The sequence below is a fragment of the Pomacea canaliculata genome, linkage group LG2 (assembly GCF_003073045.1).
Source record: "Pomacea canaliculata isolate SZHN2017 linkage group LG2, ASM307304v1, whole genome shotgun sequence".
Classification (NCBI taxonomy): Eukaryota; Metazoa; Mollusca; class Gastropoda; order Architaenioglossa; family Ampullariidae; genus Pomacea; species Pomacea canaliculata.
In genome coordinates, this window is record NC_037591.1 from 8,823,510 (window position 1) to 8,846,528 (window position 23,019).

Consider the following 23,019-nt stretch of genomic DNA (forward strand, 5'->3'; position numbering starts at 1 on the left):
ACTGGCTCACATGTGAGCATATCTAGTTTTGTTATTGTACAGTATGTTAGTCAGAGAAGAACCACAGTGTCTTAAAAACTTACTTTGATTTTAAGATTCTTGTCCAAAGTAGCTACAGGTAGATGAGATGTCCTCAGTCATTGGCTGTCCTTTTTACCTTAGCTGGAGGTATTTAATCAGCTTGTACTACAGTAACATACTGTCACCATACTTTGGTCCATCTGCTTTAAAAGCTTATCAAGTGAAAACAATTGCTGTCATAGCTACCAGACTATCAGACTATTTTGCCATTACTTCCATTATTACTTCCATTATTTAGCCCACCGGAAAGACCAGGCAGTTGCCCCAACATAAAGACATTGATGATGAAGAGGAAGAGCGTGTACCTGAAAATAGCATCTACGAGGTGCCTGGAGGAGAAGAGGAGGAAGAAGCAGAAGCCTATCAAGACAACCCCTCAAACAGGCCTCTGTTTGAACCTCCACCTGATGCTTTGTATCAGGTGAGTTGTCTGGCTATCAGTGGATGAGCCATGCAGTTGAGCATGTCACAGTGTGCATAGCACAGATATCTTACAATGTGAGTAAACAAACACAATAGTGCAACTTCACTGTGGAGGCTCTAAAGTAAAAAAATGTTTCTACATGGTTCTAGCATGCATGCAGGAGACGATCTTTCAAAACAGATCCTCTAGGACTGGTCAATATTGCACTCATTATGTTCCATTTGGGATGTGCAGGTTGAAGCCACACATGCATATTATGGAGAGGATGAGGATGAACTGTCATTTGAAGCAGGAGATATTATTTATGTAATTCCATTTGAAAATGAAGATGAACAGGTGAGGAATGTCAGTTGGGTTCATTCATTTCATGATGGGTTATTTTATATCTATCAGCAGTGTACTAAAGAAGGAGTGCCCAGTATGCCTTAAGGGAGGGGCAACTAAAAATTTTGGGCCTATTTCTTTAACTACTTTAGCATAAAAAAGACACTTATTGAAACAGACTTTTATTCTGTAATATTTAATTATCATTTTACTTTTTTTCCAAACCATTAATTTGTATCTCAGCGTGGTTTTTAAATTAAGGCATCTTGATTTGTGATTTACAAAGCAAGCAAGTATTTTAACTGATGGTGCTGCAGTGCCCTTCACTGACACTTATACCCAAAACTGGATAGGCCAATCACAAAGAGGGGTGTGTGGGGAGAGAGATGCATGATGTAGTGTGTCCTGTATTTAAAAATAAAACCTTCCACAAAGTAAGTGACTTGCATCAGATAGGATATTGCTTGACAGGACTCCTATTTCGTAACCTACAGAACAAAGCTTGCAGATAACCCTATTACATCTGTGTGGTCTAACGGGACAGAATTCAGGGTGGAGTTTGGGTGTACGTGAATGTACAGATAGCTACATTCACAAACTTTGGATTTCCGTAGTTCTTGGAGGCCCTTGTTGTAAACCAAAACATAAAACATTACTGAAAATATCAGTTTTACCCTCAAATTTCCAGCAAACAATTTCTGAGGTCCTTTGCCAGCATGGTTAATATAACCTTTACCCAAACCTAATCCCAAATCCAAACTTCAGCCAAACAACTGACCACTAGGCAACTGTATTGCAATTTTATTCATGACTTCATAGGTGTGTATGCATGCACATCTATATATGCCTGTGTGCACTCATAGACACTGTGATCTTGATCTTTTACAATTTTGTTCAGCTCAACGAGTGCCTTTGGCTGAGATATTATGCTATATAAATTTTCACTTCTTATTATTATTATTACACTGAAATATTGACTTCCTGTTTGTCAGGATGAAGGATGGCAGATGGGAGTCAGACAGAAGGATGGCATAAAAGGTGTCTTCCCTGAAAATTTTACACGCCAATTGTAGAAAAGTTCTCAAACAGTGGGCAGAGCAAATCTGAAAACAATTCCAGACAGATCATCTTACCAAGGGAGCAAGTTGTCCTCATGGGGCTTCAAGTATTATTTTAAAAATAGTTGCTGCATGTGGTTCTATGAAACACCTATAGGTGTTTTTATATCTGTGGAGGCTGCCACTTTGTAGTGTGTTCATTTTTACTCATCTGTAAAAGATGAAAACAACTTCCCTGTACTGTCTATAGTATATGCAAGATAAAGAGAATAATGTTCTGCCTTACAGTGCTTTGCTCATTTCATACTCTGGACCTCATTGTCAAAGACTTCTGTAACCAAATTGTAGCCTTAAAAATTTCTTGATGGTACCTCATATAATTATTTAGCACTGGTCCTCTTGTATGGCTTTCTTCAACACTTTGTTGAATATTTGACTATATGGGGCAGATTTGTAGATGGCTATCGAACAAATGTATCCACCATAGTCATATATTCTATATTATGTGTGCATGTTAGAAGGCTGTTAACCCAGTTCAGTATTACTGAACCTTTTATACCCTACAGTCTCTTTGCAGACCTTTTTTAGTGCCTTACTGCATAATGAATGTTGAAATATATATGATGAAAATGTTTTTTGTTTTATGTTGTATATAAAAGTTACCTGTTGTATGTATTGTAGGAAAAATATTTAAAACTCTGCTTCCAGCTTGTAAGGTAGAATGTATTGAGGTGGAGAATCGTTCCAAATTCTTTTTCTTTATTTCCTTTTAAAGATATAAAGACCTGTCTATACTGCTGTTTCTGCTTTGTGCTTGTTTTGTTTTTTAAAAAACTTGCATTAGTTTCAGGTTGATGTGAACAGAATATGATACACTGAACTAGAACTCAATGTTACATTTAAAGCACATTTTTTAAAGTAAAACTGAAATTCAGTTTTAAAAACATGTTTTTCTTGTATTCTTTGTATTAAGTTACTTTGATGTTCATGTTAATAACTATTTAAAGTAGTTAAATCAAGCATCTATACACATTACCGAGGTAAGGCTGTTGTGGTGCAATGTTACATTCTTGTTTCTATTCACTTCATCATTCCAGAATGTTTGGGGGGGGTTTTTTAACCTCAGACTGATTCTGTTCTTGTTAAAGGTTTGAGAAAATAATGTATTACAATGCATTATTGTTTTTAAATACTCATTACAATGTTTTGTGGTTTTCTGATCTAGATGTATATATATATCCTTTAGCACGACTGCTATGCAATTGAACAATCTCATGGTGATGTCTCCTGGATGTGAAAACTCCCAAGCTTCCTTTTGATGGTTGTGTCAGTCTTAATGTTTCTTCCTGCATTAGGTTAGGCTTTGTCACTTTATGAATGTATGTGTGTTATTAAAAGGAACATAAGTAGTTTGGGAAACATTTTTAGCTGAGCCATCCACAAAATGTATCTTTGCAGCAATATGCTGGAGCAAAGTTATATGAAAATGCCTGTAAGCTTATTCAAAATTATAGACTCATGCCAGTCTGCATGATACATCAGCATGGATTATGCACATTTAACATCCTGTTCTTGAAGCAGTTAAGAATGTATTAACTAGGGGGAAATATACATATAAAAGGTGTGGGCGGTAACAGCTACTCAGGGTTTTATTTTACCTATAATAATTTGTACACCATAGCATATATCACGCTGTTTTGCTTCATGCTTTATGGTTCTGAGGTTGGGTAGGTACAGTGTAGGGCCATTTAGCCGCGGTCCAGTAATCCGAAAATTCAATTAAGCTTGGATCCCAATTTTTGGACACTATGGATCATACGGACCTGGACATGGCCTCTCAAACACTCGAGACAGGTGTTGACGGCTGTCATTTTGGCCTTTCGAATGTCCATGATTGACACTATCGCAGATTAAATATTTAAATTCTGGCTTATAATTTCAAAGAGGTATTTATTGAAGATTAGTCTTTTATTTATTAATAAACAATAAAATAACACGATGAAATTCAAATATTAGTCTGTTTTATCCACACTTGAGTGGCAACATTATGGAGGCCGCCATTACAACTGATTCATACCTTACAATGCTGCAAAGTTAAGAGAAAGGATTGTGATCAAAAAACATTTATGTTTTCATTATTGTAATTTATATTTATATAAAAATATTTAAGCCATGGTTAAGCAGTTTGGACCCCAATCACAGCGGCTTAATGGCCCTACATGGTATATATAGTGTACACTGGGAAAAAGTACAAAGCGGTTTTGAAGTTTTTAGTTTACCACCATAAGTCAAGTTTGGCAAAAGGCAAGATTATGAGTTTTACTAGATGACTGGCACATACCTGTACAATATATACCATACTCATATGATTCATATTAATGTTCAGAGAAACAGTATAAAACAGTATTCAGACATTTTCCCCTAAGTTTCAAATATTCAGCTTCAGATCTTCAAGTTATCTTTTGTCCTTTTCCAATGTATAAGATTGAGTTTAGTTCAAGATGTGACTGAGCATTGGGCACCTATCACCTCTTTCAACGTCCCTTCCATCTAGAAACTTTTTTTTTAAATAGAGTGGGTGGAAAGAAAAGTTAAAAACCTCAAGGAACATAGGTTTATAAGTCAAAACTATATTCCAGATGTGAACTTCATTGATGTTTCTGCTCTCGCTTGTTAGTAGCACCTCAGCAGTTCAGCATGTCATCAAGCTGTTAGTGGTGACTCTTAAGCAATGTCTTGAGTTTCTAGGATAATTTTTTATTCATTGCATCTTCCAATACCTTTTATCAGCATCACCCTAGTTTGCTTTTTCTATGTCCCTTTACTTCTTATACTTGACACATAATTTCTTGTACTTAACAAATAACTTCCTCCTCCCTTGCCACCAGTATAGTTTCAGCTCCTTTTTCATGAATTGCAGTGCATGTTTTATTCATTTATAAGTATTTTTGTTCCTATCCCAGTTCCTATCCTAGTCTGACTGTATCAGCCAAGCGCAATCTTTTAACCTAGTCTTTGATTTATAGGATTTTCTGATTGGTATGTACCCCAACACACCCTTACTGATAGGAGCATGACTAAATTATACAGATGTACCAGAACCTTTTTCTGTGCTTTTTAGAGTAAACTTGACCAGGATAGATTGTATTCAGTTTTCAAAAAAAAAAATCTCATATGGCAACTACAAAAAAAACCTGCACATCGTGCTGAAATTCCTTGGTGGTGGTTTGTGGGGTGGAAGGGGGTATATTGAGGATGTTAAGATAATATATTAAGCCTTAGACTACCGCCACATGAAGGGTTATTGTTTCAACCTAGATATAGGACATTATCATTTACACTTTTGGACAAGACCACGTAAGTCGATGGACCTGTTTAATTTGGATTACAATATGTTAATAGGGTTTTTTTTTTAAACATTGGCTGTTGTTAAGCAGAGAAATTCTCAGTACATGCTGTAGCACATTTTCAAGGAAGTTTGGGGGCTATATGTTTGTTAATAGCATAATTTAATAATTTCATTTCTTCCATTTTGAATTTATCCTTAGTGCACTTTTTTATGACTGACCTCAGCTTTACTAAGACAAGCACATCCAATGTATTTATCCAAACCAGCACAGAGCCTAATCCTACATGTACGCCAAGAAAACCCTTTCATTGATTCATTGTAAAGCCATTACTAAGCCAGCCATGCTCATTTCAACAATTCAAGCTAGTGTTAGTCATGAAGCCCATTTTGTTCATTAATCTTGAGCAAGTGTTAGGATTTGTTTGTGTACACATGTATGTAGCCACAAGAACCAAACTTAGCCAGTGAATCAGGTTTATCAAACTGCAAGTCTACATTTAGGTAATGTGTCCATTCCTACCCAGACATCTTTCATGCAATGAAATTTTTTCTTGAACAAGAAGAGGGCTTCTGATTTTGTGACAGGGTACTTCATGAGTTATCCATGCATTTGTGTGTTTCTATAGAGCAAGGAAAGGACTGATTGCTAAATGCAGTTTTACAGCCAACTTGCACATAACTGTTTTATTTACTTCCAAATGTCTGTGCCAGAAAATAAGGGCCAGTCACAGGTAACTGATCAGGGCACAAGTTTACAAATGCTGCTTGCAAAATAAGTTTTTTGTAATTTTCGTAGTGTACAGATTTGCAATTCAAATCGTAACTTTTTCTTGTTGCTTGGCTTACAAAACTGTGATTATACGTGCATGTCCTAGACCCTATATAAAATTGTTACTTTTTTTTAAATCTGCCCTTTCATGTGGCACTTTGTTGTCCTCCATACAAACTTACTGCATCATGTTGATTCATATAGACATTCCATGCATTTTTTCCAAGATGTGAGAGTGGCATGCTATCATGTGGTGAAAGTGTTGCATGTATAAATGGTGTATGCTTGTTACCCAACACTCCTAGGCAAATGGCGACCTAGAACTGGCTCTGGATCAGGATGTTATAAGTAACTAAAGGTCAAGATGGCAGTCACGAAATGGTGAAAGTGATCTTTTGACCTCCTGACATCAGTTCATGAAATGAGAAATTTGATGTCACAAGCATATATTTGTGCCCAAAAGCTGATTCAAACAATTCAAGTTTCAACATTTTTTTCATGTGTGTGAGTGATGAGTCAAATATTGATCAAATTCTAGCAGTAAATACATTTTCTTTCATCATAAATTGTTTTCTGTACAATGTTTTTGTTCAAAACAAAATTTGTATTCAAGATGTGTATGCACATACCGTAAATGTGGCTGAGGCATCATACTAAATACTTCACCACTTCAAGCATTTCAATCAAGATTAGGATGTGGGATGATATTTGCCTGTAGTTAATTTAGTTGCAGAATTTTTTTAGTATAAGCTCTTTTGGATTATTGTGACCATTCTGCAAGACATTTTGAAACAAGTTTTGATTGCCAAGTGAAAAAAGTATTTTCTCTTTCCTTCACCCATTCTAGCTTGTCATTCATCAAAAGCACAGCTTGAGTGAAGCAGTTACTTAATGCCTAGATTGCTGTAGCTACCAGGCTAAAGCAGTTTTCAGTTAGTATCCACATTGCCATCACCCCTCCTTTTTCTATTGTGATTGTTATTGAAGCAGCTGTCACTTCACCCTAGCCTGTTGATATTTATACAAGTGCAACTCATCTATACATTTCTTCCAGTGACATACTTTAGACCTACATAAACAGTATTGACATATTCATATTTTTTTCATTTTTGCAAGAGTTGGCTTCCAGTTTGACAATGCATATTGGGTTTTTCCCCCTCCATGGCTAAGATGTTTCATTTGAGATCTATTTGAAAGATCGTATTTCACTGTTGGCCAAAATTAAACAATATTTCATGTCCTCTGTCCAGTGCTCATAGTGTAAAAATACCAAAGGTAACTTTTCATTCATCAATCCAAATATCTTTAAGTGTATCTGCTCTGTTTCACTGCCATTTTCTTCATGGCGTTGACAGATTAGGGGTTTGCATGCTAGTGATCATAGCAAGATCAGAAATGAGAAGTATCTGGCATTTTGTCTTTTTAACACTTCTTGCACTTATCTCAGTCGCTGGATGGGAGGGCAAAAGCACAGACATAATGGCCAGCATCTCCCAACTATTTAGTTCAAGCAGTAGCATAGGAAGATGCTCGGCTTTGGGAGGCGAACTCCATGGTGACAATGATCCACCTTCTCATTCTTGTCCGCTCATCTTTTTTGAGGGAGCGGCTGCCGCCCCCTCTATGCCATGGTGTTCAAGCATAAATATCTGTTACTAAGTGTAAAATTCTGTGCTTATAAAAAAGTTTAACTTGTAAAACTGCACGGAAAACATTTGTCACCTGAAAATTCAGCCAAGTCCAGTTGAACATCAATTTGTACTTTCAGTGCATTTTCCTAACTGAATTTTCTATAGAAAGCAGACATCTAGTAAAAATATTCAAGTTGTTGAGAGTATATGCGAAGTTTGTAAACGTCAGGACTTGTTACATGAAGCGCATTTACCCAGCTGTTACTTTACCTAAGCAAGGTGAATCAACCACCTGCAAATAGCTTTAACCCCACACTCATGGCCTCAGGAGTAGGTCTAAGCCTAATCTTTATCTGGTAGTTCATAAGAGGTAGCCGACATTAGGATGTCAGATTATAATTCAGTTAACAGAAACACTTTTTCTAGACCTTCCAAATAACTGGACAGTTTTACCAATTTTTCTAGACCTAGCCAATAAGCTGTTCAAATGTAATGGTACAGAACTGGTAGATACCACAAAACTGAATGTCGCAATCAACACGGTGCCCTTGTTGGTCATTCTGTTTCTGAATAAAATATTTTTGGTGTACTTGTTTGAACATTATTTGGTCAAAATGAATAAACTTAACTTTCTGCACCTTCTTGCTTTATTTTTATGTTTCTCATTTTAGTTGTATTTTTCCATGCAACAAAATAATAAGGAAAATGCTTTTTTTTTCCCAGGAATTCCCACTGTGATGATTAGATAACTTCATAGTGGCTTATGAATCATGTCAGTCTAACCTGATAGTTCCTTTCCCAATTTTAGGGATTAACTGTCTTTTGACCTTGAATCATTATTACTTTCTCGTGGGCTTGAATCCTCCTTAGAGGAATGTAGACCTGGTCACCAACTGGGTTTCAAACATGTTTACCTTATATCTGATTGCAAAAGTAGTCCAGCATGTGTAAATTGTGGCATAATTGCAAATCTCTAGATTTTCTTGCCGGAGCTAAAGACTTCAGAAAACTGGTTTCTTTGCCAAAACTCTTTGCAAGGAAACTAGCCATTTTTAGTATGCACTCAGAGACTTTTTTGGGGACAATGATGTAAAACTGTGCTGCAATACAGGCATACATGATGCTTTGAGTAGTGTCGCAAGCCTTTAAATTCACAAGAAAAGCTTTGTGTTCACGTGTTCTAAATACATTCAGAACGTGTTACATTATCCTGTAACTGGGCTGCCCAAATGGAGAAAAAAACACTCTTAACAGAGGTATTTGCAAGGATGTCTGTAGTTTATTATCAGCAGTTCTAAATATAAATAACACTTCAGTGTGAAAGTCTTTATAAACCCCATTTCCTTACCTGTTCCCCCTGTACTTGACCTTTAAATAATTCTGCCAATAAAAAAATAACTGAAGCTCTTTGCAGTTAGACATTAAAGTAATGCTCTTTCATACCTTCTACTACTTGCTAGAAAATAAACACACTAAGTCCTAGTTACCAAGACTGGTTTTGGGCCAAGCTTCTCCCTAGCAAGGGGGTTGGTGCTTGTGCTACCATGGCATGCTCTTCCCAAAAACCTTACCATAAAATGATCAGAATGCATGGCATGACCTAAGTGTTCGACCTTCTACTGTTTTGGGGTTTTTTTCTCCATGACCCTGTTACCTTAAAGCAGGGTTGGGGAATCTTATTTACCAAGTTGGATATATAACATCATTTGCACGTTGTACAAAATTATCAACTTAAAATTATCCTGCTGTATTTGATCAAGCTGTGATTTCACCACTTTGTGCAACATATACACTCCCAGCCTAACTATAGCACTGTCCACCGAGTCGCCACAATACACGTCTTGTCCCATCAAGTACTTATTGACTCTCTGCTGGTCTCTTAAAATTTACATTCTTATTATAATTTACTTTGTATAAATTCACGTTGCTATGAAAACAGCTCCTAGATTTATTGAATTTGACATCTGCCACAGTTGCCTTGGCAGGGCAAGACCAAATGATTTTTATAGGCCTTAAAGGGCCCAGAGGTGGGAGGAGTGGAACTGTGTTTTACACGGAGCCAGCAACTAAGGCTACATTATAGCAACCAGGCCTGTAAACGGATGCCACATGCAGAAAAAGAACAGCATGTCAGAGATGAGAGCCGAATCCAGGACAGCCAACCATTGCTCCACCAGACCAACCCTGCATTAAAGGACCACCACTACCTCTCACTTCAAAAATTTAAGTTTCAAGTTTTTTATTTTTTTTTTAAACTACTCAATTACAACACATTTTTAAGCTGTGCACAAAACTGTGTCTCAGGGACATCATTTTTTGCACCATCACAATTAGCACATGTGGGGAACTTTCTGAATATGATTTTAACATGACAGCAGGGATGTGACACAAGATGCAAGCACACGACCCGCAAGATGCCAAACCACTTGGTGATTTCTTCAGCAGACAGACAAGGTCTACACGCATCTCACAGCACACGAGACTGGACCAGGCATACAATCTTAAGACAAAATTGTTCTACATTTCTGATGGAGCTCGAATGTCATCAATTTTGAGGATCATGCGCACTAGCTGAGTAGCAAGCAGGATCTGCTGCTTCTTTGCCATGAGAGTCTCAATCACATTTTGTTCTCGCATGTCTGAAACATAAAAAAAGTACATTCACTAAGTCATCTACCAGCAATAACAATAAGTCTTGTCAAAGAGATAATTCAACCTTCTAAATCTGATAAAAAGGGAGGAAAACCCTGCACAAAATGTGTGCCTGTTTGTACTATTTGTACCAGCCTCTTCAGGGTGACAGTCCCAAACACAGGGGGCCTGACAGAGGTTGAGACTGAGATTTTGTCTGCACAAGTTTTATCTGCCCAGCTATGTCCTAACTGGCAGAAGTTCAATATGCAAGAGTTTGACTACAACAAAAATGTTCTTTAATTCATCTACCTATAGAATAGACACAAAAATATGGACTAGCCTTCATAAGACTGCCTTACAACGCAATCTTAACACTCACACAGGCTTTCATAAAAATGGTCTATAAAGCGACTCCTACAAGTTCATGTCATTATTAGGTCAAATATTAAGAAATAAAAAAATAATGCAGAAAGAAGCTTAACACTAACTCATTTTTTTTTCTCAACAAAATACGTAATTTGAAAGCACAAACTGGCTTCCGACACATACCATTTGTTCCTTTGTTAAGACAGTCGATTCCTAGGCGTGGGTTGTTCTCCGTCACTTGACGAGACTTCACTGCTGCTAGTGTGTGAATAGGAGGGTGCCCACTGTTTTCAGCCAAAGCAAGTGGGATGGATTCCAGGGCTTCTGCAAATGCCCTTACTGCATACTGCTCTAGTGTTGAGATCTGCATCATGTAATATACAAGATAAACTTAGTGGAGCATTAGAGAAACATCTCACTAAAAACATTTTCAGGGCAGGTATGCCAAAATATTATCCTCCTCATTTGTGTTGTCTAATGTATCAGTCGGTTCAGAGTGACAGCCCCACAAGCTGAGGTCTGACAGAGGTTGAGACTGAAATGCTATCTGCATGTGTCTATTTCTACGCAGCCAGGGTTTGACTGGCAGAAGTTCTGCATGCATTTTAAAGACTCTTATATCACAATTTTAAAAAAATTGTGTATAATGATTTTGTCATCTATAACAAACTCCCAAAATTACTTATATTGATTGACCAAAACTATTCATAGCAAACAATCACAAACCAACCTGATCAGCAGCTTTTGCGACAGCTAAGGAAGCTGCAATCTCTGGAGCCCCACCACCATATACGACACGATCATCACGTATTAGGTTACGAATAACGCACAGGGCATCATGAATACTGCGTTTGGCCTCAGCAACAATCTGTGATCCATAAAAACAAGTCATTGCAGATTAAAAAAACATTTACTGCATAAAAGATTAGGCAAAGTAACACTAGAACCAAATGATTACAGGTTAAATGTTACGATGTGTTCACATTTAAACAGGGAAAGTGGTTAGAGGTCTAGCATCCGAACTGAAAGGCATGCCAATTCCCATGTAGCAAAGTAAATTTCCCCCAGTCAACCCAGCTGGTGGGTACGGATACCTGACCCGAGGGCTAGGGCTGGGGCTGGGAAGGGGGAAATTGGTGTTTTGGTCAAGCCAGCAACAAAGACTATAGCATGGCAAGGCAACCAGCCCTGAAAACATGCCACATGCTGAGAAATAACACCATGCCCAGAAGAGCTGAACCCCGGACAGCCAACCCTCAATGTATTGGTGACAGGCGCTAAGTGTTGTGCGACAGAACCATTGGAGGGTTGGGAAAGGTAAGACAGCATGTAAAAAGGAAAAAGAGATAGGCACTGCCTTCACATTAAACTGGCCCCTAGAAAAGTGAAGTCTCTTACTCCCCAAGGTCACGAGCCAACCTTTACTTCATTTTACCATTTAAATAATTCTCAATACCCAATGTTGTATGGCACATTCTTCTGATCTTGATTGAAAAATAAGCAAATCCCAGGCACGTACAAAATACCATAGCACAGACAAAAAAGCTTACCATCTTGTTGCCTCCTCGAATAAAAATTGTCACAGCACGGGAATTCTGGCACTCTTCAATCACTAGCATGCGCTCCTTGGTAGTGCCAAAGGCAAGCTCCCTCACAATGCCTGCTTTCCCTAGCTTTTCAGGTGTGAGCTCCTCAAATCGAGGAACAATACGGCCCCCAGTAGCAATAGCTATCAGCTGAAAAGAGCACAAGCAATAAACAATAAACTAACATTTGAAGGAATTTTTTATAGACAGTTCTCACACACACACAATTTTTTTAAGGGTCTAAGAAATTTCTTTAAGGTGACAAATGGCTCAATAGCAGCTTTGATCAAATAAGAGATGCATCAGATTCTGATAATCTTCTATATAATACATAAACTTTACATGTGTTTGTTAAAAATGTGTTTTGAAGATTTAAACACTTATCTCTCATTAGATCTAGTCTTACAGAGTGGAATGTCGCATGCTTTTTTCCTCAAAGTATTCACTATATATGTGAGCAAAGAATTCTATTTCCCAATGCCATCAAAATCCACAAACAGTGATGAACCTGCTACAAGATACTCTGTGTATCTCACAACTACCATCTACCCCTACAAATTCTACTACAGCATGGTAACAGCACTTACCTCAATCTCAGGACCCCCAACCCAGCGTACAGCAGGAAGCTCAGACTGCAGTAACAAGTGGTTTGCTTCATCATCAAAACCCCACTGACAGATCACAAGATTAGCTCCCTTGTCTTTCACCTTTCAGAAAAAGAGCAAATGTGAAAACTGGTTACTTCCACTACTTCTGGCTAGCTCTGTGTTGCTCAGGGACAGCTAGCTTTGCTAACTGCTCGATTTACTATATACAGTGTTCCCTCGCTACTTCGCGGTTCATATATCGCGGATTCACTACTTCGCGTTTTTTTTTGAGTGAAGTATCGATCGATATTTTCGCGCTGGGAATTATCGTTCTACAAAATACTATAGATATTTCAACAGGAAAAAGACGAAAAATGTAGCTATATTTGTATTTCTATTAAAATACCATGGGAATTTTGTAGATAAAAAGAAAGAAATAATTGTATAACAGAAATCCATTGCTATGCGTAAGCGACGAGCCATGATTGTTATCTCCCATCTCGCAGCCACTTAGCATCAGTTTTTTGGGTTTCTCTGAGTACAGTTATAATTTTTTTACACTAATTTGTTATTGTACTGTATTAATACCATGATTAATATATTACTTTACACTCACATGATATTGTTTTACATGTATATATTATTATTGCATGTATGTCCCTATTTCGCGGAAATTCGTTTATCGCGGCTGATCATAGCACCTATCCCCCGCGATAAACGAGGGAACACTGTACTATGCAACATACACCCCCCAAAAAAACCTTACAAAATCCCCTACTGCATGAAAACTTTCTCAAGAAAAGCATAATATGACCAAATGTCCTAGTCTTTTCATGACAGGCAAACATGCAGCACTGACAGAGGGTAAAGACCAAGTTTAATTTAGCATGGTGTCTGATCCACAAAGCCCACTTGGGGCTTGAAGAAATTCTCCATGCTCTTTTGTAACTCTATACTAACAAAACTCAACATCAGTTCTCAATACAAATCATTTCTAAACTATGGCCCAAGCAATAACCAAATGCATTTCAACCTCTATTCATTTTCAAATCTGTTACAAATTTTGTTTTCTTCTTAACTTATTAACCTGTGCTATAACAAATTTGAAGCTGCATTTTATTTTACGTTCATTGATCCATGCTGCCTTGACAAACACTAATAGGAAAAAAATTATGCCTAACAAATGGTTTTATGATGCACTGCTACATTTTTTAAATTGTCAATAAAAATCATTCTTGTTTTTAAGAAAAATACCTCTTTAAAAGGAATCTTTAAAGTCAAAATAAAAATTAATGCCCAATGTCCTAGTCTTTTTCATGACAGTCTGATATAGAGCACTGACAGAGGGTAAAGACCAAGTTTAGTTAATTTAGCATAGTGTCTGATCCACAAAGCCCACTTGGGGCTTGAAGAAATTCTCCATGCTCTTTCCTCACTCCATGCCAACAAAACTCAACATCAGTTCTCAATACCAATCATTTCTAAACTATGGCCCAAGCAATTACCAAATGCATTTCAACCTCTATTCATTTTTAAATCTGTTACAAATTTTTTTTTCTTCTTAACTTGCAGCACCTGTGCTATAACAAATTTGAAGCTGCATTTTATTTTACGTTCATTGATCCATGCTGCCTTGACAAACACTAATGGGAAAAAAATTATGCCTAACAAATGGTTTTATGATGCACTGCTACATTTTTAAATTGTAAATAAAAATTATTCTTGCTTTTAAGAAAAATACCTCTTTTAGAAGATGATTAAAAAAAAAATGTTTAAATATCCCAGTCTTTATCACGGAAATCTGATAAAAATTATACAACATAGACAGAGGGTAAAAGGCCAAATTAATTTAGCATAGTGTCTGATCCACAAAACCCATTTGAGACTTGAAATGCTCCATGCTCTTGCAACTAAAATACAGTAATATGAAATACTCACAATTTGTACCATCTCCTTAAATTTATCAAGCTCGTACTGACGCAGTTTTTTATAGTCCTCTACTGAGGTGACATCTAGCTTATGCTTTGTCTTCGGTTTGGGTGGCTCAAAAGGACAGGTTAGAATGGCAATCTTTGCATCTTTCACCACCTGAAAAAAAATGTTAAAAATATGAAAAAGATCTGACATCCAGAATATACCTTAAAGATTAACCTTAGGGCAGGAAAGAAATGGTAGCGCCTGTAGAGTAAGTAGAAGAGAACATGTGTGGCCTAACCTATTGGTTATGTTTAAACTAAATCCATCTGTCTCGCACAGCTCGAATTATTCCTTCTTGCTGGATAGCAATGAAGTCTTGCTGGAAGTAACAAGAAGTCTTCTAACTTTGCTGTTATCCAAAACAAAACAATTACCACTCAAGAGCCAAACCAATAGTGGTATATATGCAAATTCTGTGCTCTTTCTTCCTGCCTCAGATGTTATAGAGCTTTCACCGACTAAAATAGTGTGTATAGATAAAAGTGTCTGGTGTGTAGCTGCCATGAAAGTGAACCTATTCTTTCCCATCTTCAAGCTCATAACATCCACTGAACAGCTAGTTTTCTGCCCTTCTCCTCCTTCAAAAGTTCTGCACTACTATAGATACGGCTTGTAAAACTAGTCACTCACGTCACAGTTTCATCACCTACCTTAGGCATTTGTGGGTGACTCATGTCCTTGTCAACCACAACTCCCTTAACCAACATCGTGTCCTCCAGCTTGCCACCAACTTTCCCCTCAACTTTGATGAGTTCAAAATCAACATCACGTCGCTTCAAGTCTGCTACTGCCAGAATAGTATTTACTGCAATCTCTGCCATTTGGCGATGACAACGGTTCACACTGCAACATGTCATGCAAAAACAAACTTTACTGAACAATGTTTCAATGCTGTTGGTTGACTGCCCATGGTACTCCACTAAGGATGAATAACCAATTTCTGCATAACAGCTTACATGCACAATACATAGTGGCATAAATGTTGTAGACCCACATGCAACAATGCATAACACTGCATGGACAGGGATATTGTATTACCCCCTAATTTGCAAGGGAAAACTCATTCAATACAGACAAATTAATGCAAATGAGCTGTAGCTAAGAAGACTTTTGCATCTGCAGGTGCAAACTATTTAGGAAGAGCTAATGGCCTTGAACCCTTGATACCTGGGTTTAATAGTAGAACAGGAGACACGTGAAAGCTAGATACCATTCATGAACTGGTCTTCTTATCAATTTTTAGTAGTTGTCTCAGCAACATTTTGGGTGAAAGTAACTGAACAAAGAGCAACAGTATACACACGGAAGGACAGATAGCAAGTACACAGAGACAGGAGTGAGCAGGACAGCGATAAAACACTAATTTAAACATCTATGGCAGATGTTCTGCTAGACAATGTTAGGTTCCAAGGATAATAGACTTACATTTTTGAGCCCAGGGTGGTCATGGCTAACTGGATGAGTGGCTCTGGATTTTGGAGATTAACTTCAAATTTGTCACTAATCTCATTCAGTCTATCAACAGCAATCTTAGCTGCAATTTCATATCCATCAGCAATGCGAATAGGATGGATGCCACGATCTAGCAATTTTTCTGCATGCTCCAGCAATGCTCCAGCCAATACTGGAAAAAATAATTTTTAATGTGAATATTTTACCATTTTGATATAGCTGGCAATCACAATTTTACACTTGCAAAAGCCTGACATGGCATAGAAAAATGGATGGACTCACCTATTCACACTTTTATATAACTCCCCACCACACAAGTGGATTCACATAGTTATGCAGATCCCAGATTACATATATAAATACACACTGGCAAGCAGTCATTTGCCCAGTGCAAGGTACATTAACGTCAAAAATCACTATTCAGTTATATGGTCAAGAAATTCTGTAATCATACCAACAACACCAGTTGTTCCATCTCCAATCTCATCATCCTGAGACTTAGACAGCTGCACCATCAATTTTGCAATCTGGTGGTCAACATCCATCATGTCTAGGATAGTGGCACCATCGTTTGTCACTGTCACATCACCATCTGGAGATACCAGCATTTTGTCTAGTCCTTTAGGTCCTAAGGAAGTCTTCAGTATTCCAGCAACTGATTTTGCTGCCAGAATGTGGGACTGAAAAAGTCACAAAACTGCAGTTGCAGTATCATTAGGAAATATGACAACAGATTTGCTAGTGTTCCCTATTCCCCTAAAGCTTTTGTAAGATACATACATGTATAAATCAAATAGCATATAACAGAATCAGGGCTTCTGCTTACGCAAAACATTGCGTACAGTACGCATTAGAAGTTCGGAGGACCACTTCAATTTTCGTCAGTGGGGTCCCCTTCAAATTTGGGCGAAGAAAAGGGACCCCTTAAAAATCTGATGGGACCCCAAAGAATTTGGCCTTAGCAGAAGCCCTGAGAATGAAAATGTTATTTATGATTTCATGTAATATAATTATTGGGTCAATACCTTCGTTATAGATAATGCTCACCAGCTTATCACTGAAAAGGGTAAAAGACAATCAGAAAATGATTCGACATTTTCCGGAGATTCATGCAGTCTAATACCAGAAATGGTAATATTACTCTGTCCTATTATGGTACCCTTCTTAGATTTTACTTAGTGATTTAACGTGAAACTAACAGTGAAAGACGTGATATGGATAAGCTAAACGCATCTTGGAACCAAGTATACGCTTTGCTGGTGCTGTGTTATAATTTCTGTAACACCAAAGAACAAAATGGAAAATCTACCTACCTTATGAGCATCGATGCCGGTAAGGCGAGTTTTCCTGTCCTGGTCCCGAAGAATAATAAAAGGTCGCCCATATTCATCAAAGGCGATCTGTCCAAACGACATCGTGCTTAATTTTCGCAAGATGTCTCCAGCGCACTTAGATTATGAAGGATTGTCAAACACGATGTCATGTGCAAACCAGAATATTCCACAATGGCGAACACATTAACGTCGTTTCCGGTAGTCTCGCGTCTTACGAGACTTGGCTACAAACAACAGAGTGTCATAGCAACGGTGGACGCAAAGCATCCAGATTTTTGCACATTCGTGACATACTGTGCATTGTGATGAAGAACTAAACTAATCCCACATAAACTAAGTTCGTCTTTCATAACAACGAGTTAGTGTCGAGTAAGCTGTGAGCCAAACTTGTCCAGGCTGCTTGCAGTTTCTTCTGCTGAGTTGGACACAAGGTGAAACAGTTTTAAACATTAAGATCAGACCACGATGTCTTTCTTTGGACTCACTCATCTAGGCTTCCAGAATTCCTTAAGGGAATATTCGAAGGCTGCTAAAGAAGACCCATATCGTGGCTCACGCCAGTTTGATTATACAGCTTTACCGCCATTAAAAGACAAAAACCCACCGACACGCTCTGTGGTTCCAGTCGACCAGGTTTCAGGTTACGGTTCGGGTCATGAAGATTCGTATGTAGAACTTACAAGGATGCGCTTCAAACATCTCCGAAATCCAAGGCGTGAGTGATAAACACGTTTATGGTTTATTTATGGATATGCGATATGTTTAACAACAGAATTTTTTGCATGCTTTCCCGCATTCTCGACCCGTGACACTCAGAGATCTTGCTCATGACGTATAAATCTGCAATGTCAAGCCTCTCATTTGTCTCTGATGCAAATATATTGTCAGTAAAAATTTGTATTTTACAGAGTAAAAATGCTCATTATTTATTATTCTAACTTCATTTTAAAAAATACTTTTTCATACAGTTTACAGGCAAATTATCCTATTCTTAACCCTTAATGTCCGGGTACAATAAAGTTTTGCATTTTACTGATCTTGTGAGGAGACATACATGCCATAAAACTATTTTTCAGTAAAACCGTTCAGCACATTTTTATATGTTATTTTGTTTGACATGTTGATGCAGCACCAACGTATTTCTACTTCCATCCACCCACAACATCCTTAGAGGTAGGCTGGTGGAATAAAGACAGCCCTCTTTCTGTTTCTCGACCTTGGACACATGTTCAACGCAAACCTCAAATCTACAGTGAAATGACTAGGTGATTTTGTTTTATATCTATGTTTACATATAGTTTTAAATAGACTATTGTCAACCTTTTAAAAATAAAAACAAAGCTATTTGATTATTATTTAAGGTAACATTACATTAACCTTCAAATCAACACATAAGCTCAGAAGGAAGTGAAATTACAAATATGTTTTGGATGATCAATGCTATAATTTTCATCCTGCAAGTACAGGAAAATTGTTTCAGGTACTTGTAAAAGAATGTGAATATATGTATGAGGGAGAAAGAGTGTGGATTATACTCTCTCACACACACACACACACATGCACACAAACACATATGCTTTCTCTCTCTCTCAATGCACTCAGTATTGAATTTGTTTTGGACTTAACCAGTTTCCCCTTGTGTCACCTCACAGTTCACTGAAATTAAATCAAGTCTTAATTCTTACAGTTTTACTGTCCTGAAATACAGTTTACTAGTTTCTTAATGAAAAAGTGATTTATTTTTCAAAGACAAAATAAATTTGAGGAGAAATACCTGTATCAAATTCTCAAAGTCATGATTCATGTTAAATGCAAATGAGTAAAAAATTTTAATCTCTGTATTTTTTTTTTCAACAGATTTGTTGACACGATGGCTCTCACCAATAAAGATTTTAAGCTGTTTTGATGGCAGCACCAGAAAAACCAGCATTCTTCTGAAATCACTCTATCATATTACGGGTTATTTCTTCATAAGACTGTTCCATCTGAACTACATATATTTTAAGTAATACATTGTAATCATTAAGAATGCTTCCATAAAAGAGCTTACAAAAAAACAAACTTTTAATGTTCAGAGTGTTGTATTCAGCACATGTGGAAATTTGGCTGTGTATAATCTGACTATAGCATAACAAATTTTGATCTGTCATCAAAATGTTCCAGTACTTATAGTAAAAATTAGACAGGTTCCCACAAATGGTACATGTACTGTTAACATATTTTGATGTAAATCATAGCACACTGTGCAGATAGCCCATAACAACTAGCATGAGACAGTAAAGCTTAGTCATGTACATTTTAAATGAATATGCTTATTTCATTAAAAGTTCCTATTTTCCATAACTGGAGCAGATAATCCCACCATATTGATGAGACAGAAACCTTAAAAAATATATTTTCTTTATTGTGCACAGAAAGAGGTAATATATATGGCATCAGGCTGCAACAAAGGTAGGTCTAATGAACGTTTAACCCTAGCTGTTGCATTGTTGATGGCCTTTACATTGTCATTGCTCTAACATGCATATATATATATATGATATTACTCAAACAAGATTACAGTGAACCCCCACCACCCCAGAAGAAATGTGGGCAGATCATTTCCCCTGTTGAATGAGATTTCATTATATCAATGTACACATACAGCCTGATATTGCTTAAGTTGCAGGTTTTTCAAAGGAGTCTGATTTTTAATCAAGGTGTACAATACTGTGACAACTTTTTTTGTTTGCTTTGCTATTTTCACAATTTTTTTATTATTATTATTTGCTGAAATGCTTTTAATTTGCTACCTAAAAGATCTGCAGCTAGCATTCATTTATTCATGTTGCTGCTAAGTATGCAATGCTGCATGTGTGTGTGTTCTTCAGTGTGTGGTGCATAACCAGGCTTTTTTCCAAATATGTTTCTTTGTGTTACAAACCTTGTACAATGACTTTGTTTTCTGAAGGAGTTCCAGTTTCTTTTTGCTTAATGGAGTCACATAAGTGACTGGCATCCAAAAACTAAAAATTATCAAACTGTATCATTATAAAAAGTTATTAAAAAGAAGCAGGCAGCCTTTGCTTATCTTTTCTTGGTAATGCAGTTTGTGTTTGGGAAATGCACACATCTCAAATCTGCGACAGAAATGTTCAGACTGGTTCTTATATAACATTTTTTTTGTGTTGTCAAATTTGATTAAGAGGGTGATTAAGGATTAAGTAATCAACAACACGAACAAAACACCTTGACCACAATCGACCACCCACCACACAAAATTTAGAGACTAGCAAATCAATCATTGATCAAGCACCAAGTTGTACGATGATAGTGATGTAACGAGACCCAACGACCTAACGAGAATCAACGACTCTTCGAGGTCTGAACCGATGTCTCCTTATGGCATGCTTGACGAGAGTTGGGGGGACAGGGGAGTCTGCTATACCCGGGCCCGCGGCTGTGAAGGGGGCTCGGCTTTGGTCAGTGGATTTTTTTTCCTTCTTTCTTTAATGTTAAGGAACACCAAAGCATTGCACACGCAGATGTTGAGTTTCAAGTCTGTATAGTATACAATTTCCAGGCCCAATTTAGGCGGGCCTTGGGTGGGAAGCATAGTCCGGTATCATATTCTCGATGGTCGTGTTTGGAGTCGGAAGGCCGTGGGACACTAGAAGAACGTTCGTGCATTGAGATTGCTGGATTTATGTGCCACTAGGGGAGCCTGCACGCAAATCGGCATTGACAATGAAGAGGTAGGTATATGTTACTGATGTGTGGCCACTGTGAACCGAGAGGATGGGAGCCCGCCCCTACCCGCAGCCTCTGAGCGAGAGGTCAAAGGTGCTTTTTTTTAAAATAGTTACTTAAGGACAGTGAAACTTTCTCTTCCAGTTTCTCCATCACCAAACAAACAACTACATCGGGAAGAGGATGAAAAAGAGGAGGTTATCATGAGAAAGATAATTTAAGTTTAAGGTAGAGACTGTGTCCATGCGGTGGGTGGATGGGCGGGTATCTGTTTTTACAACAATTTACCTGTGAAGGACAAGAACAACTTACATCGTTTGTCTCCACCTGCTACGAAGTCATTGGAATAGCCCAGAGTGCTCTTCAGACTCTGTATAACAGACAGACACTTCTGAAAGTTTCTGAAATCCTTCATGATAGCATGCATGTTTTGCCAGGAAAAATGTTTCTACCTCCCATCGGGCCGCCGGTTCTGTGGACCTGCATGCATGCCTGCATACCTGTGTACCTGTATTCTGTGTACCTGCATGCATGACCACCTGAATGTTACTGTATGCGAATGAACTATAAATGTTTGAGTCTGTTTGGTGGATATGGGTATGTTGTGGTATTGTTTTGTGTCCTCACCTCAAGCTGCCCCGAACAGTCCCCTGAGATAAATAAAGTGTTGTTTAATTTTATTCACGTTTCTGGTTTTCCTGTTTTAGCAGCGATATATGGCAAATCTGAAAATAATCTGATCGTCGGCAAAGCTGTTGGGACATTGCATATTTTCAAAAAGAGGGTTTCCCACGTCATTTAAAATATATAATTATTATTCTGAACTGGGGAATGGTGGCAGAGCAGGTCTACCCGGAATACGTTCTTCGTTTAGGCATCAACCAGAAGAGACTATTGCTTTTTAGTTATGAGACAATGTCGGTGTCGTCGTAACAAGTACATAACAAATCGCCAGAAGATCACTGCCAGCTACAATATACCCCCTTTAGATGATTTGCAGGAGGGCGTGATGGTTAAATGGTTGGAGGGTGCTAATTTTCCGTGACATGCATGGTGCAAAATTCGAAGAAACTTTGTAATGAGCGTATCTTTGTTTGAAGTTTGCTTTATACCAGATGAGATTCGTGTCAATCTTCATGCCGAATTGACTGAATACTAATTAGGAGAGAAGTAGAAATATATTTTATGTTTATCGTCTACTGAACTAGAAACGACAAAGAAAATTCTGGGGCTGTTTCCTATATCTGAACCTAACGAAATGCTTATTTGTGAAGTTGAGAATGAAAGGGAGGGGATGGTTGCAAAGAATGGAGTAGTTAGAATAACAAGTTACATCTCGCTGAGAGAAACCATCAACAAACTGTCATCAGTCTCTCGACCTGATGACCACCAACTCTGCATGTGTGTGTGTGAGAGCGTGCGTGCGTGTAACCCGTAGAGTGATGCGACTGCATATATTTATCTTCCACAGCTGCTATATTTGCTTACATACGCGATGAAGCTACAATACCTTTCATTGAAATTTGAATGGTTCATACATGAAATGAACAATTCAGTTGAATCTCTTCTTTGTGTGTGTTCGTCATGATCCACTGCTCGAATGTACAAACAGTAATTTAAAACTTTTTTTCAAACCCTAATAATATCGTACATGAGTAACTGGAGCTGTGCTTCAGACATTTGCTACACGTTTTGCTTGGCATTAACCTCATTATACT

The 23,019-nt window shown here is 37.7% G+C and overlaps 3 protein-coding genes and 1 long non-coding RNA gene across 8 annotated transcripts in view; 2 read left to right on the top strand and 2 right to left on the bottom strand.

Annotated features, from left to right (window-relative positions):
* LOC112556965 (myc box-dependent-interacting protein 1-like) overlaps nt 1-8,278 on the top strand; it is a 32,111-nt gene extending 23,833 nt beyond the window's left edge. For all 5 annotated transcript variants that reach the window (XM_025226476.1, XM_025226478.1, XM_025226477.1 and 2 more), the window contains 3 exons: nt 320-502; nt 740-841; nt 1,822-8,278. In XM_025226476.1, coding sequence (XP_025082261.1) covers nt 320-502; nt 740-841; nt 1,822-1,902 — 366 coding nt within the window. In that variant the 3' untranslated portion in view covers nt 1,903-8,278. The remainder of the gene's footprint in view (nt 1-319; nt 503-739; nt 842-1,821) is intronic.
* A 617-nt stretch (nt 8,279-8,895) lies between these two features.
* Nucleotides 8,896-17,780, bottom strand: LOC112556966 (T-complex protein 1 subunit epsilon-like). The gene is made up of 10 exons (XM_025226481.1): nt 17,552-17,780; nt 16,693-16,918; nt 16,212-16,410; nt 15,437-15,629; nt 14,748-14,897; nt 12,810-12,929; nt 12,187-12,372; nt 11,367-11,504; nt 10,820-11,000; nt 8,896-10,275 (listed from the first exon to the last, which is right to left on the bottom strand). The coding sequence occupies exons 1-10, from the start codon at nt 17,651-17,653 to the stop codon at nt 10,154-10,156; spliced, it is 1,617 nt and encodes a 538-aa protein (XP_025082266.1). The 5' UTR covers nt 17,654-17,780; the 3' UTR covers nt 8,896-10,153.
* Nucleotides 17,781-17,806: 26 nt separating this feature from the next.
* On the top strand, nt 17,807-20,630 carry LOC112556969 (testis-expressed protein 49-like). Its single transcript, XM_025226483.1, has 3 exons — nt 17,807-18,287; nt 18,702-18,837; nt 19,430-20,630. Exons 1-3 carry the CDS (start codon nt 18,038-18,040, stop codon nt 19,476-19,478), a joined length of 435 nt encoding a protein of 144 aa, XP_025082268.1. The 5' UTR covers nt 17,807-18,037; the 3' UTR covers nt 19,479-20,630.
* Nucleotides 20,536-22,922, bottom strand: LOC112556970. The gene is made up of 3 exons (XR_003097877.1): nt 22,812-22,922; nt 21,614-21,671; nt 20,536-20,691 (listed from the first exon to the last, which is right to left on the bottom strand). It is a non-coding gene; the product is annotated as an uncharacterized LOC112556970 (long non-coding RNA).
* Between the last annotated feature and the right edge of the window lie 97 nt (nt 22,923-23,019).

Excerpts from the sequence above, each read along its gene's own strand:
- LOC112556966 (XM_025226481.1), bottom strand. The coding sequence starts at position 17,653 with ATGTCGTTTGGACAGATCGCCTTTGATGAATATGGGCGACCTTTTATT. Across the intron at positions 16,919-17,551 it reads CCGGCATCGATGCTCATAAG|TCCCACATTCTGGCAGCAAA; the intron begins GTAGGTAGATTT and ends TGACTTTTTCAG. Across the intron at positions 14,898-15,436 it reads GTCACCCACAAATGCCTAAG|GTGGTGAAAGATGCAAAGAT; the intron begins GTAGGTGATGAA and ends ATTTTTTTTCAG.
- LOC112556969 (XM_025226483.1), top strand. The coding sequence starts at position 18,038 with ATGTCTTTCTTTGGACTCACTCATCTAGGCTTCCAGAATTCCTTAAGG. Across the intron at positions 18,288-18,701 it reads ACATCTCCGAAATCCAAGGC|CACCAACGTATTTCTACTTC; the intron begins GTGAGTGATAAA and ends ATGTTGATGCAG. Across the intron at positions 18,838-19,429 it reads ATCTACAGTGAAATGACTAG|ATTTGTTGACACGATGGCTC; the intron begins GTGATTTTGTTT and ends TTTTTTCAACAG.